Source organism: Rhipicephalus sanguineus, chromosome 4 (assembly GCF_013339695.2).
Source record: "Rhipicephalus sanguineus isolate Rsan-2018 chromosome 4, BIME_Rsan_1.4, whole genome shotgun sequence".
NCBI classification, from domain to species: Eukaryota; Metazoa; Arthropoda; class Arachnida; order Ixodida; family Ixodidae; genus Rhipicephalus; species Rhipicephalus sanguineus.
This window is the reverse complement of record NC_051179.1, coordinates 173059159-173075383: the sequence shown is the minus strand read 5'-3', so window position 1 is coordinate 173075383 and position 16225 is coordinate 173059159. Positions and strand designations below refer to the sequence as shown.

General features: G+C 50.8%; 1 protein-coding gene across 1 annotated transcript in view; it reads right to left on the bottom strand.

Annotated features, from left to right (window-relative positions):
- Positions 1–15685, bottom strand: part of LOC119390905 (fatty acid synthase) — a 277784-nt gene extending 262099 nt beyond the window's left edge. Inside the window, exon 1 of the mRNA XM_049415426.1 lies at positions 15095–15685. Within this exon, the coding sequence (XP_049271383.1) occupies positions 15095–15685 (591 nt within the window). The remainder of the gene's footprint in view (positions 1–15094) is intronic.
- Positions 15686–16225: the final 540 nt, after the last annotated feature.

The window sequence follows — 16225 nt, the reverse complement described above, 5'->3', positions numbered from 1 at the left end:
TGAAGAAAGCCTGCTGGTCTTGTCGGCGGTGTCTTGCGTCGCTGATATTCTCCGCATGTCCTTACGTAGCGAGCGACGTCGGCGGCCAAGGCGCGGTCAGTAGTAATTACAGTAGTAAGTCTGTAATACGCGCACAAGCCGAGAAATCGGCGTACTGCCTTCTTTTCGGTGGGCGGCGGGAAGGCAGCAACGGCAGCGGTTTTCCGCGGATCGGGACGAACTCCAGACTTGCTAATGACATGGCCTAAGAAGAAGAGCTCCTCCTACGCAAAGCGGCATTTTTCTGGCATCAGTGTGTGTCCAGAGGTCTTGACTGCTTGTAGTACAGCTTCAAGGCACCGGAGGTGTTCGTCGAAGTCTGAGGCAAACACGACGTCGCCCAAGTACACAAGGCACGTCTATCCGTTAGAGAAGCTAAATGTCCTTCTTTGTGATTTTGTTAAGGCGACGATATTCGATGCAGAAACGCAGAGTCCCATTCTTCTTCTTCACTAGCACCACGGGAGACGCCGACGGGCTCTTGGACGGCTAAATGATGTCGTAGCGTAGCATTTCGTCGACTTGTTTGTCAACGGCCTCCCGTTCTCGCGTACAAACCAGGTGAGGACTCTGACGGTGTGTAGAGAATTTTTTTCCGCTATGATGCGGTGCTCAGGAAGGGGCGTTTGCTGGACCCACGATGACGGCGAGAAACACTGCTTGTATTCCTTCAGAAGACATCGGAGTTCTTGCTGTTGGCGAGCGGGAGGGCTTCGGTTTTCGTCGAAGGACGGCTCAGACATTGAGGTTGTGGTTGTAGCTTCGTAAGAATGAAGGCATACGCATCGCTGACAGCCAATACTTCGATGTACGCAATCGTCGTGCCCCTGCTGCAGGTACCTGTATTCCTGGCTGAAGTTTCTCATCATCACCCATCCTCTTGATTCGGGCAACCGAGAAACGCCTCTTGTAACGCAAATGTCACGGTCTAGCAGCAAACGCTGATCGCTCTTGATGACATATTCGATGTCTTCAGCCTTTACGGTGCAAATGGGAATATTAACTCTGGATCTACGCGGAATGGTAACTTGATCCTCGAGCACGTTCAGGGCATGTTGACATGGGTTCGTATCCGGTGGTATCGCTTTGTCCGATGACGTTGCTATCGACTTGGTTGTTAGGTCGATGACGGCGCCGTGATGGTTTAAGAAGTCCATGCTAAGTATGGCATCCCTGGAGCAATTTTGCAAGATCACAAAGCTCGCAGAGTAAGTGTGATTATTCATGGTCACTCTTGCTGTTCAGACTCCAGACGGCGTTATTAGATGGCCTCCAGCAGTCCGGATTTCGGGGCCTTCCCAAGCACTGTTAACTTTTTTCAACTTTGCGGCGAACGGCCCACTGATGGCTGAATAGTCGGCTCCAGTATCGAAAAGAGCAGTGACGTTGCGACCGTCCATGATAACGTCGAGGTCACTAGTTTGTTGCTTAGTCTTGCGGTTAGGTCGCAGCGTCAGATCACGGTTACGTCGGTTTTTCTCGCTGCTTCGACGTTGCGTCGTCAGGTCTTCTTCGGGCCGCGAAGTTTCGAGGTCTGGGCTCCATTCGACTTGCGGCGTGTTCTTTAGATTTCGTCGTACAGCAACCGCACTTCCATCAGTTGCTGGCCTTAGGTTTCTGGATACGGGCTAGGTGACCGGCCCCGCGTTGGCCAGTATACGGGCGGCGTTGGGGGAGACGTAGCGGCCTGGCGAAGGCGATCGAGATGGTCCTCAGGGGCTCCAATGCGCCCCTGAGAGATAGTCAGCGATGTCACGTGGTCATTCAGCCTGCTGTGGACGCGGCGCGTCGATGACCTCAAACCCACGCAGTGGGTTCGAGGACATCGACGTCTGTCGGTACTGGCATCGGCGGTAGGTGTGGCCAGCTTCAGCGCAATGGTAACAGAGTGGGCGGTGGTCGGGGGCGCGCCAAACGTCGGTCTTCTTCGGGCTGTAGCGCTGACCGAAGGGCGGGCGATATATTGTTGGTGATGGTGGCGGCGTCTGGAGACGGTATTGCGGCTGTGTGGTAAGTGTTGACTTTGGACTGGAGGCGCGCCTCAGGCTGCAGCAGCGTAGCTCAAGGCTTGCGGCTGAGGCTATGGTGGGTCAGTGACCCCAAGTGACTGCTGAAGTTCTTCACGAACGAGCTCAGCTATCGAATCCACGTGAGGTTGCGATATCGGGAACATCTTCTGCAGCGCCTTACGCACGACCGCTCTGATTGACTGGCGCAGGTCGTTGGTTCTCAGCGCTTGAACATCTCTGTAGCTCGACTTGGGCCTGCGGCGGTTATATTGCCTAGTGCGGATTTCTAGCCCCTTTTAGACTGTGGTGGCCTCCGAAGCGAATTCCTAGACCGTCTTCGGCGGGTTGCGCACAAATCCGGCGAAACGTTCTTCCTTCACTCCCCGCTTCAGGAAGCGAATTTTCTTTTATCTTCGGACATGGCGGGGTCGGCATGGCGAAATAGGCGAGTCATTTCTTCGGTGTACAGTCCGATGTTCTCTTCTGGGAGCTGTACACAGGCTTCCAGAAGCGTTTCCGCGCTTTCTTTCGGGATGACGCTCGTGAAGGTGTTTAGAAATCCAGTGTGCAAGAGGTCCCATGATGCTAGCGTGGACTCTCGATTCTCGAACCAGGTCCTTGCGCCATCTTCAAGGGCGAAGTAGACATGACGTAACTTCTTGTCGCAGTTCCAGTTGTTGAACGTGGAGAACCGGTCGTATGCCTCCAACCAGCTTTCTGGAGCCTCGCATGGTGATCCACAGAACGTTGGCGGCTCCCTGCATTGCTGTGGCACGACTGTCGCGGGCGGTGGCACAGGGGCTGTCATCGCTGCAGCCGTCGTGGTCATGGCCTTTGTCTTCTTGGTCTTAGCGAGTAGAAGCCCGTACTCTGGTGCTAGACCGCGTTGTCTGCGGCTGGCTCGCTGGTCGAGGTTTCCGTCGATGTCGTCTTTGCGACTTGGACTGGGTTCGTGGCTTGACGGGGGCGTCCGAAATATGAAAGAACAGCACCTCCACCATATGTCGCGATGTCGTGACGTGGACGAAGGCAGCGGTCGGCGTGCGCAAGATGAAACTTTTTCTTCGGCGGAGCTTGTGACCTGGAGACAGAAAGTCAAACTACAACGATACCCACTGCACACTCATAGCGGCGAACAGAGTGTCGGGCGTCGGTAAAACTGGTCAGTCGTAAGGCGTGTTGGCATTTATATATGTGGCATCGAATATTCGAGCCGTATTGCTGGTGGTTGCGTTGGTTCCAGAACGAACTCAACCGTTCGCGTTGGCGCGCTGAAGCCTATACGACGAGTCTGAAATAATATGGAAGGTGACGAGACATTTCGGCGTGGTTTCCGCAAGACAGTGATTCTACGTGTAACAGACCAGCAACATAAACATAGCAAAAGAAGCGCGCTTGGCAATATATATATATATATATATATATATATATATATATATATATTGTAATGAACAACACACAGAGACAGCACCCGTTCCTGGGCCGGCTGTTCTATATTCTACATTTTTTCCTCCTTTTCCTTGGTGCTTTTCCAGCTCCTCGCGCAAGCAGCCGCATTGCCGTTCTTGCCTTTCACACTCGGCCACGCTGCGGACCTGGCAAACAAAAAGAAACAACAGTTCAGTCCAAGGGACGCACTCGTTTCTTGAAGCGTGACACATGCACTGCGAAGTTGTTCCTTTTCCGCCGATCGAGTTCAAAGCTTGGATTTGAGCTGGTAACGCGCCAGGTATTTTGTCCTAACCGTTCGGTGATCGTGAAGGGCCCCTCGAACTTCGGTAGTAACTTCTTGCCCGGGCAGCTGCCGCCCCTTTGCACCCACACTTCGTCTCCAATTTTATATTCCGGTGCAGGACGCCGGCGGCGGTCGTAATAGCGCTTTTGTTTTTCTTGTGCTCGTGCGGCTCTTTTCCTGGCCGCAGCTCTGATCTTCTGACAGGCGTCTGTAAGGCTATCATGGCGTGTGACTCTAACAGGAGCGTCTAGGCTGAGGACCGCTTTCAGCTGGGGCAGCTTTCCGTATACGATTTCGTACGGTGTCGCACCGGTAGACGTCTGCAGCGCCGTGTTAACTGCATAGCCAGCAGCCCGAAGGTGTACGTCAAATCGGCCTCTCCTTTCTTGTCGACTTTGGTGTACGGAGCGAGTCTTGCCTGAATACTTTGATTAATACGCTCAGTAAGGCCGTTTGTCTGCGGATGGAACGCTGATGCGTAATGGTGCCGTACACCCGCCTTGGAAAGATGCGTTCGCAGTTCCCGGCTACGAAATGTTGTTGCACGGTCAGAGATAAGTTTTTTTGGCAAGCCATGCCTCCATTCAAATCTGCGCTGCAAGAAATTGACTAAACGAACGGAGGCAAGAGATGGTACGGCTGCCACTTCTACGTATTTGGACAGATAGTCCACAGCTGCAATGATGTAGCGGTTTCCAGCAGTGGTGGTGGGTAGCGGCCCTATGTAATCGATGCCCACCGTATGAAATATCTGATCGGGTATCTGCACTGGTGTTAACAGTCCAGGCTGACACCCCGGCAGTCGTTTAAACCGTTGACACTCTTCGCAACTGGCTCTTGCACATTACTCTGCATTTTCGGCCACCAGAAGCGTTCTTGCAGCTTGCGAAGCGTGGCTCGTTGTCCAATGTGCCCTCCTTCGGGATCATCATGAATGGCCCGTAGTATTTCGGTACGCAGACATTTCGGAACAGCCAAGAGGTAGCGTTCTTCCGAGAGGTCGTGGTGCCACTGACGACGGCACAGTACATCATTGCGTATTGCAAACAACGGATTTGTTTCCGTGCCCGTTACAGATGCAATGATTGGCACCAAGTCCTCGTCCTCTTCTTGGGCTTTGCGCACGTTTACTTGGGCAAAATAGATGTGATTTTGCGTGCTTCCTTCAACGCGCATGAGTGGGTTGCGTGAGTTGCGTGTCAAGGCATCGGCGATGTTGTTCAAGACCCCAGCGCGATGACGCACGTCATCGCGTCGTGTGAGCACTATATATATATATATATATATATATATATATATATATATATATATATATATATATATAGTGTCGTGCGCGCTTCTTGGTTTATTTTGATGTATTCGGGTTTGACCAGCAAGTACGGTTAGCAACACTCGACGCTGACCGCGCCGCAGTGTTCAAGAAGCTTCGGTGTTGTAGTAGATCACATTGTTTTGATTGCGCGCAGAACGCGAATAGTCTAGATTATTCCAGGGTTTGTGCGACCACCAGTGATAAGACTGCAAAGGCTGGAAAGCCCCAGCCATGAGCAGTTTTAGCCCCAGCCATGAGCCCTCTTCGCCACTATCAGTGTGCAGCGTGTATTGCTGTAGTTTGACTTTGATTTCCCGGCTACAAGTTTGGCCAAATAGTGTTTCACCTTGAACACGTTGACTGCTGTCGTCGTCGACGTCATGAGCCCGTGACATCTGGTGGAGGAACCGTTCGTTCGTATTCCGGACGCCCCAGTGAAGCCGTGAATCCAGGCCACAGCGCGGAGAAGACATGGACGCCAACCACGACCAGCGAGCTAGCCGTAGGCAACAAGGTCTACCACCGGAGTACGGGGCTCTACCCGAGAAGACTCGGAAGACCAATGCCAGGACCACGACTGCGGCAACAATGACAGCCACTGCGCCACCGCCCGCGATCGTGATACAGCAAGCCGCCGAGCTTTCGGGGATCACGATGTGAGGACCCAGAAACGTGGCTCTAGTGGTGCGAGAAGACTGCGGCCTTCAACAGCTGAGACATCAACGACAAGTTACGCTATGTGTATTTCGTGTTGGAAGACAGTGCCGGGACCTGTTTCGAGAACAGGTAGTCTATCCTGACAACGTGGGACATCTTGCGGACCAGCTTCTTCGCAGCATTCAGCAGTGTCGCGCGAACGGGAAGGGGCGTCGTGTTATATAAAACACAGGTCCAGCTACCGAACGAAAAGGTGACAATCTTCGCGGAAGAGATGGCCAGACTCTTCCGCCACACCGACCCTAACACGACCGAGGAAAAGAAGGTCCGTTTCCTTATGCGAGGTGTAAGTCAAGAGCTCATTCGCTCGGCTCATGCGGAGCCCACCCAAGACAGTCCAGATATTTGTCTCCGAGGTCACAACAATCGAGAGCACATTGGAAATGCGCACCCGGCAATACAACCTCTGCTTGATCCAATACAGCGCAGCTGTTCATGCCATCGGCTCTGACGACCTGCGCGAAACCATAAGGGCCGTAGTGGGCGAAGAACTTCATCGAATCTCCGCATCGTACCAAGCTCAAGTTGCCTCGATCGCAGACATCGTCCGAGAAACAATCCAGCAGTCGCTGGACATTCCCGAGTCAGCGCAGTCGCAGCTGCAACCAATGAGCTATGCTGGGTGATTCCACTAGAGATCAAACATGCCTGTCCGGTCGCAATTTTTGTTTTGCGTGAGATTTTTATATGTTATGTGGGCACATTCAAAGTGCACGTAACTGAAATTTTTATTTCCAAGAAACGCCCCCAGCGCGACAAAAAATATTTGAAGGTGGCGGCGCGGGCCTCCTGTTTTTGCTCACTGCAATGTTTTCGGATTTCACGGCCGAATTTAGCGCGAACTATAAATGATGTGTCGAAATTTTTTTGTTGCTGGTTTTAATACGAATTATTGTGAATTACATCCATGCTTTTTATGCCGTCCTCAAAAAGAAGATAATGTGAAAAAATGGCAAACACGGCCGAAATCATGAAAGGGTCCTAAGTTTCAGGCGCCTTGGCGCCTTTGCTACTTCAAACAGAAACTTGAAAACAATGTCAACTATAGAAAGGAGCATTTCCAACATTTATACGGGAGATCTTTTTCCTACGAGCAGCGCAAAAAAAGAAAAAAAAAATAGTTGAAGAAGCGGCTTTTTTCAAAAAAGTACATTTTAAAGAAATAAAATTTAAAAATCCGGTCTCAATTTTGACGACAATTTTTTATCGAAGAGCGATTATGTCAGTGAACACACGGTTTTAATATTATATGTCCTCATTTGCTTTGTTTACGAGATATAACTCGCCAATGTGACCGTTGATGTGTGTGCTCACCTCAGTGCGACTGATGGTTGTTATTAGCTTGCATTGTGCGTATATCTCAGTTTTAATTATTCTGCTGCAGCAAAACCTTGCTCTGGTGGCTTTTCGTCAAGAAAAATGTGTTCTCGGATTTTAGTTGTGTCTAACGTGTGCAAATGTGCAAAGGTGGGCTGCTGCCGCCCTCTAAATGGCTAACGTGTAAACAGTTTTCAGCCTACAACCTCGCCTACAATCATCAGAGTGAAGATGGGCGCGCCTGTTCAAGATATCAATCGATTCTCCTTCCTGAAGAAATGCCTGGTCTACTTCATTGCGGTTAGATGTAGACATGTTTTCCTTGAGGAGCGTAAAGCAATGCAAGCAGACTTCGCAGATGTCGCGAAGATCCTCAGCATATGACAGTAGCTTCTGGAGGTAGGCAACAACAAAAAGAGCAAAGAAAAAAATGCGCAACGAAAACGTTTTCCTCAGCAATCTTCTTTTTGTGAACGCGTAAATAATCGGCACAGAACAATCGGACGTAGTCATGGGCCGCGCGCATCGCGTGTCGTGAACAGCTAGACCTAGAGCAATTCGAAATGTTTATACTGAACAGCGCCGCACAAATTATCTCACATCTGCGCAGCTATCATGAATGCCTTTGCAGAACTGTTCACGGTTTAACATTTTATCACTTAGGGTGTCTAACCGCTTTGGGCTATAATAATTAATTTGCAGGCCACACTCATTGTGAAAACTCTAAGGGTAATGTCCGTCTGCATGACGCCACCAGTGACCTCTGCTGTCCTCGACGTGGGAAAGCACTTTAGTAAAGTGGCAACAAAACATCACAAATTCGGTATCTTCGGCCACTCATGGCTTAATCATGCCGCACCGCACGTTTTCTGGCTGTTGAAACGCTGAGGTAAAGGTCGAGATGATACAGGAAGACGTTATAGACGTCAGACTCTGCCCAGGCGGCGCTGCGAAAAACACTGCCACCAGCGTCCTCATCGTAGCCCTGGCACTAACTGGGTAGTGCAAAGAGAGCCGCCCGCAAGCGAATGTGCATAGGCCGCAATATAACCCTCCTCTTTCGTTGGTGTCGAGGCGCGGTTTCCTGAAAATCAAGGACCTGGAAAGCTTCTTCCGCCAATCCACGCTTCAGAAACAAAGGAAGCTGATCAAAGCGAACTGCGAGTACAATGCAAAATAAGTTTTAGTTATTCCCGCGCGCTGCAACTCGCAAGTACAAGCGAGCATCACACGACACCGAGTTCGAGGCAAGCCCTCCGACATCCGTTCTCTACAGCCTAAATGCGTGAAAATCGGGTATATACGTATGCCACAGCGATAAAGTACCTACATACACGATCAATTTACTTAGCCATGCATCTTACGATCAGTGGTACAAAACTCGGTTCATCAGGGGCGAACTCCGGCGATTTTCGCCTTTTCAGTTGCATTCTCCCTTAATTCATCTCTCGCTTCCTGTGCATTGGAGTGTTTTATTACGCATCCTCAAATGGTCTCTTGATGGTCGTCTTCCGTTTGTATGTACTGCAAATGGGGATACGTGCGTGTCCACTTTCGCGGGGTACAACCAAAGGCAAAACCGTGGCCTCCGAGATAGCTACGGCAACCGCGGAGGACACGGGCGAAACAAACCTGAAGGGGGTCACGACCAACATTCTGCGATTTACTTGTATGACGCACGTGGTGTTAGCTAGTTAGAACCAGAACTCTGAGCCTTCAAAACGTACGTACGTCCGCGATGCTGTGTTGTGACGACCAACTCGTCGCGGTGTGCGTATCACGCGTCTCCAGTCTGCCTCTAGCTGCTCACTTCGTGTTACACGACAAGCACCGCGGTCAGAGCCTCTGCTGAGCTTCATAGTCAAGGTTACCACGGTTTTGCATCAGGGCTACGCAAAACAACAGCAGAGCCACACATGACACATTCATGCCACCGGCTGTGGAGAATGCGGGTACTTCGCTTACCCAACACGCTCGCAACGGCCCGTATCCAGCGCTCTCGCCTTTCTTCTTCGTACGACAACTATGGAAATCGGTAAAACTGAACGTTGTTATTCCGTCTTTTACGTCCGTGGCAATTCACAACGCAACAGTGCGTCTTTTGCGGAGTTTCTTCGTAGCGTGCGGAGGGCTCTCGTCTGCTGCTGTTTTCGCCGTCGTTCAGGCGAGTGATCCAGCAAGCACTTCACAACGGCTCGGTGGCGCGTCCGACTAGCGGAGAACAATTCACAGCTCTCGTTCTAAGTGCTAAATGCGCAAACACACGCGATATTAAGCTCAATCGTTGTTTCGCACTCGCTAGTTGCACCTGGTCCCATAGCAAACTGTGCGAGAGAGTCGGTCTATGCACTACTCAATACTTCTCCGACAGGTGGCGCCACACATCTTGGAAACTCCAGAGTCTGACGTCTATTTGCGACACCGATAACATGTGATATCGGGAAGTGAAATAAACGGCTCGGAAATCATTGATCTAACTTTTTACAAATGTTGTTTAGGCACAGTGTGCGTCGAACGGGGAAGATGGTTAGAGCGTACGATGCACGTAATGGAAGGGAAGCAAGCAGGCAGTGAGAAAACAACTGCATAACAGCGCGCCTGCTGATTGTGGCATTTAGTTACAGATTAGGTTGGCCTTCGCTGCATACAGAGGAGAGTTTTGACAAAGTGACCTAAACCATGTGTTCGTGGTGTCTCGCGTGCTTTTGATTAGCGAATACCGGAGGGGTAAGTTGAGGTTGTAAGCTGCAAACTGCGTACGCGTCAAGCTTTAAAGAGCGGCAGCAGCCCACCCCCGCACACGCTAGACATAATTAAAGTTTGAGAATATGTTTTTTTTTTGACGGCAAGACACCAGAGCAAAGTTTTAATATCTGGGGTTTAACGTCCCAAAACCAAGATATGATTATGAGAGACGCCGTAGTGAAGGGCTCCGGAAATTTCGACCACCTGGGGTTCTTTAACGTGCACCTAAATCTAAGTACACGCGCCTCAAACATTTTCGCCTTCATCGAAAATGCAGCCGCCGCGGCCGGGATTCGATCCCGCGACCTTCGGGTCAGCAGTCGAGCGCCATAACCACTAGACCACCGTGGCGGGGCGTGAGAGCAAAGTTTTAATGCAGGAAAATAATTAAAACTTGATTTACGTGCAATGCAAGCTGATGACAACTATCAATCGCATTGAAGTGAGCACACACAGCAAGGGTAATTTTGGCCCGTTAAATTTCGTGAACAAAGTAAATGAGGACATACATATTAACATGGTGTTTTCACTGACATAAGCGCTCTTCGACAAAAAAATGTCGTGAAAATTGAGACCGCAGTTCTTTCATTATTTTTTGAAAATGGACTTTTGGAAAACACTCCTTTCTTTAACTATTTTCTTCTTATTCTGCGCTGCCTGTAGGAAAACGATCTTCCGAATAAATGTTGCAAAGGCTCCTTGAAATACTTGACACTGTTTTGAAGTTTCTGGGTGAAATAGGAAAGGCGCTAAGGCTCATCAAACTTAGCAAACTTTGTTGATTCGGACCGGGATTGCCATTTTTTTCACATTTTTTTATTTTTGAGGACGGCATAAAAAAGCGTGGACGTAATTCACAGTAATGCGTACTAAAACCAACAAAAAATTTCGACACATCATTTATAGTTCACGTTAAATTCGGCCGTGAAATCCGAAAAGATTGCAGAGAACAAAAACAAGAGGTCCGCGCCGCCACCTTCAAATATTTTTTGGCACGCTGGGAGCGTTTCTCGGAAATAAAATTTTCCGTTCCGTGAACTTTCAATATGCCCACATAACATATAAAAATCTCAGGCAAAACGAAAATTGCGACCGGACAGGCATGTTCTATCTCTCGTGGAATCACCCTGCTGCTGCAGCCCGACACAACGCCCGCCTCCTCGCCAACGTCAAGACGCCGCGCCGCCGTAGCAGTTCCGCCGCCAGGCACCACTGCCACCACCACCGACGTCATACCGCCCGCCAGCCGGCCAGCGGTACACGCCCAGGAAGACCGACGTTTCATCTTGAACACGCCGACTGCTGTCTTCGTCGACGCCATGACTCCGTGATATATACAGAGCGTGCCAGCTATCAACCAGCACGATTAAAAAAAACGAGTATCGTCTTGAGGCGACGAAGCACACTTAGTGTATACTTTTCCTAGCAACTGTAGTAGCCAATACTAATTTTTTCCTTATTCAGGTTTAGGTAATTATTCCTCATTATGTTTTTAACTCGACAAGTTCTCACACAATCATTTAAATGTCAGTGAGGCATATGTAGGCATGCTCAAATGACATCTAACTACGCTATTTTCAGGAACCAACTAATTACGTTCTCTTTTTTACTGGCTGATACAGAAAGCTCGCGATATATGAAAAATAACACGTGGCTACGCTCCAAACTGCAAGAAGTGGGAGCGTAATCTTCACTTGTTACATCACATTGAGCTTGTTTGAGGGTGCTGCTTCCTGATGCGTGCTGTAGTTGTCAGGTGTCAATTTTCAGATTTCGCGGACTTTCGTTATTAACTAAAAAAAGCGAGCACGCAATTACTACGTTGTTGAAAAAAGCGCAGTTAGATGTCATTTCAACATGCCTACATATGCATTGACATTTTAATGATTAGGTGCATGTATGTCTAGTTAGAAACATAATTAGAACCAATTAACTAAACCTCATCCACGAAAAAAATTAGTTAAGCCTACTACAGTACCCTGGGCCCGGAACAATATTGTCCTCTGTCTGTGATCACGACAGTTGGTGCACCATGCCTCAGTACAACGTTCTCGACGAAAAATCGTGCAACCTCCGCTGCTGTGTTTCTCTGAATAGCCTTTGTTTCGGCATAACGGGTGAGGTAGTCGGTCGCGACGATAACCCAGCGGTTTCCTGCGCTTGAAGTTGGAAGTGGACCCAAAATATCCATTCCAATTTGGTCAAACGGTGTTCGTGGGACCTGAACGGGTTGCAGGAGGCCAGCTGGCTTAGTCGGAGGTGACTTGCGTCGCTGGCAGTCGAGGCAAGTACGAACGTGGTGCTTCACGGATGTGGTGAGTCGTGGCCAGTAGTACCTTTGCTGTACTCTGGCCAATGTTCGCGTGTGGCCTAAGTGGCCAGAAGTCACCTCGTTGTGGCATGCCTGAAGTACTTCGGTGCGAAGTGATGCCGGGATGACGAGCAAATAGGTGGATCCGGTCGACGAAAAGTTTCTTTTGTAGAGTACTCTGTCTCGCAAACAAAACGATGACAATACTCTTGCGAAAACCCTAGGTGCTTTCTGAGATCTTCCGTCTAAGTAATTAATTAGACCAAGCAACTCAGGGTCGTCACGTTGCTGCTGCGCAATGGCGGACGTGTCGAGAACACCAAGGAATGCTGTTTCCTCCTCATCGGGTAAAACAGCCGACTCAATCGGTGACCGGGACAGACAGTCAGCGTCCATATGTCGCTTCCCCGACTTGTGCACGACCGTCATATCGAACTCCTGGAGCCGGAGACTCCAACGCGCTAATCGCCCGGTAGGATCTTTAAGGTTTGTCAACCAGCACAGAGAATGATGGTCGCTAATAACTTTGAAGGGGCGGCCATACAAATACGGGCGAAATTTCGTAACCGCCCATACCACGGCGAGGCATTCCTTCTCAGTCGTGGAGTAATTAGCCTCTGTGCGTGTTAGCGTTCTGCTTGCATAGGCGATTACTCTTTCAGCGTCCTCCTGCCATTGCACAAGGACAGCTCCCAGTCCTACATTGCTGGCATCAGTATGAAGCATCGTAGGGGCTCCCTCGTCAAAGTGTGCAAGTACCGGAGGCGTTTGTAGACGCTGGCGCAGATCATTAAAAGCAGCTTCCTGCTCCTCTTTCCATTCAAAGGCAACGTCTTCTCTTGTGAGACGAGTTAATGGTGACGCAATGCGTGCGAAGTCCGCGATGAACCGCCGATAATAGGCACAGAGGCCCAGAAAGCGCCTGACAGCCTTCTTATCGGATGGCACAGGGAACTGTGCTACGGCTGTAATTTTTTCAGGATCTGGACGAACGCCTTTGTGACTGACGACATGACCAAGGAATTGCAGTTCTTCAAAGCAAAAGTGGCACTTCTCTGGTTTCAATGTTAGACCAGCGGACCGTATGGCTCGTAAAACCACTGCAAGCCTTTCAAGGTGTTCGTTAAATGTTGCGGAAAACACTATGACGTCGTCAAGATAGACTAAGCAGGTTTTCCACTTCAACCCAGAAAGCACGGTATCCATGAGCCTTTGAAAGGTAGCAGGCGCCGAGCACAAACCGAAGGGCAAGACTTTAAATTCATATAAGCCATCTGGCGTCACGAAAGCGGTCTTCTCGCGGTCTCTCGGGTCTACCTCGATTTGCCAATATCCGCTCCTCAGGTCCATTGAAGAAAAGTAACGAGCATGTCGAAGTCTGTCGAGAGAGTCATCTATACGGGGAAGCGGATACACATCTTTCTTGGTCATCTGATTTAGCTTCCTGTAGTCCACGCAAAAGCGGAGGCTGCCGTCCTTTTTCTTGACAAGGACGACAGGCGATGCCCAGGGGCTCTTTGATGGCTGAATGACGTCATCTTCAAGCATTTTGTCTACTTGTTGTTGTATCGCTTCGCGTTCTTTTGGAGCCACGCGATAAGGGTTCTGGTGAATAGGTCTCACAGTGTCTTCGGTGATTATCCGATGCTTGGTAAGAGGCGTGCGACCAACTCTTGATGTGGACGAAAAGCAGTCTTGAAATTCCGCTAGTAGCTCAAGGAGTCTCCGTCGCTCGTCATTTGACAAAGTAGTGCTAACGTCAAGAACGGGTGCTGGATCAAGTTTTGGCGCTTCGTCGAGTACCGACAAACAGCCTTGGGCTTCCACGACATCGTCAAAGTAGGCGACGGCCGTGCCTTTTGGGAGGTGTCGGCGCTCAGCACTGAAATTGGTCAGCAGCAAGTCCGTGCGGCCAGCCGTGACACTGACTATACCTCGTGCGACGGAAACGCCGTGGGTAAAGAGGAGCGAGCTTATTTGGTCTGCAACTCCTTCGCCGTCAAACGGGGCATCACCTGCCACGGAAACAAGCGTGCATGACCTAGGAGGGAGGACCACATCGTCATCAGTAAGACGCAGAGGGTTATGTGTCGCCTCCGGACAATCAGCTAGGCCAGGACTGTTGCAGAACGTAATCAAACTGTCCGGGATGTTGATGACGGCACCATATTCTCGTAAAAAATCCATGCCAATGATTAGATCTCTGCAGCATGCCGCGAGAACGACGAACGACGCGACGAAAGGAGAACCTCCTATGTCAATTCTCGCTGTGCATCTTCCGGTAGGCATTAGTAACTGGCCGCCTGCCGTTCTGATATGAGGGCCTGTCCACGGCGTTTTCACTTTCTTGAGGCGGACGGCGAGGTCGTGGCTTATAACAGAAAAGTCGGCACCAGTGTCAACTAACGCTGTCACTTTCTGCCCGTCAAGGAGAACAGTAAGGTCGGTGGTCGCAATTTCGTCGATCTCACGTCTTGTCGGCTTTACGGCGTCGTGCACTGGGAAGAATGGGGGCTTTTTATTGTCGTCGTGATGGCCTGCAACCTTACCCCCGGAGGTCGCCGCGCTCAGTTTCCCCGGCGCGGGCTGGGTGACCTCCTTCCATTAAGGTCCGCGAAGATGCGTCGGTGCGAAGAAGGCGAATGCGCGGGAGAGGGAGAGCGTGATCGACGTCCCAAACCCGCCTGGTGAGTAGGCATTGCTTCCGCGTCAGTGGTACGGCAGTCGTCAAACTGAGAACGAGGGGGCCCTTGAAAAGAAGCGTCGTCGAGGCGTGGTAGGTATTCGTCGGTGGCGCGTCGGCCGTCAAACCATGGTCGAAGAGGTCGAAACGAATCACCGCGATGCCAGCAATGGCGGGAAATATGGCCTGCACCTCCGCAGTTAAAACAAAGTGGTCGCCGGTCTACTGTGCGCCATGCGTCTGTTTTTCGGATCTGTGGACGTCTGAACATCTCATCTTGCGGCGCTGCCCATGGCGCGGTTGTGGATGGCTGGCGGTACGGCAAGACTGGTGGTCGCCTCAACGTCTCATCTTGCGGCGGCGACCAAGGTGCTACTGGCGGCTGGCGGTACGTCGGCGGCGATGGCTTAGCGAGTGGTGGACGTCGAACAGCGGCGGCGTAGCTCATGGGACGCTGCTCGGCATCAGGGTCAGCTGCCGAAAATGCTTGCCGGATTTCGTCGCGCACGACTTCGACGACGGATGCGATGGGTGTTTCAACGACCGGTGTTCGCAACTTTTGAAGTTCCTCGCGGACAATCTCCCTAATCAGATCTCGCAAGGCGCTCTGATTCTCAAACGTCATGCTGACGGCACTGATTGGGGCGCTGCTGGACATTCGATCATACTGCCTGCATCGTTGATGAAGTGCCCGCTCGATAGCCGTAGCTTCCTTGATGAAGTCAGCCACGGTACTTGGAGGGTTGCGCAGGAGCCCGGCGAAAAGCTGCTCCTTTACACCTCGCATGAGGTAGCTCAATTTCTTTTCATCCGTCATGTTCGGGTTAGCTCTGCGAAAGAGACGAGTCATATCCTCGGCGAACATCGCGACGGTCTCATTGGGTCTTTGAACCCGTAGCTCCAATAGCTGCTGAGCACGGTCCCGTCGGTCGACGTTGGCGAAGGTATCAACAAACTGGTGTCGGAAGTCGCTCCATGTAGACAGACTGGCTTCTCTATTCTCATACCAAGTACGAGCACTGTCGTCGAGGTAAAAATAGGCGCGGGAGAGCTTTTGCTGATCAGACCACTGATTGATCTTGGCAACACGTTCATAGTGTTCAAGCCAGTCATCAACGTCTTCATGGGCACCGCCACTAAAGCGATCAGGCACCAATGGTGGAAAGAGCGTCACCTGGGATGGATTCGGAAGAGAGCTGCCTTGGGGCACCTGTTGCGGGCTGGCGTTGGCCATTGGTAGAGGTATGCGGCGCCTGAGAGAAGGTTCCGGCGAGGGGGTGAGCTCCGGAGAGAGGCCTCGCAACCTCCGACTGAAGCGATGCACGGGAGTTGTAATAGGTGACAATGCGTCCGGGCT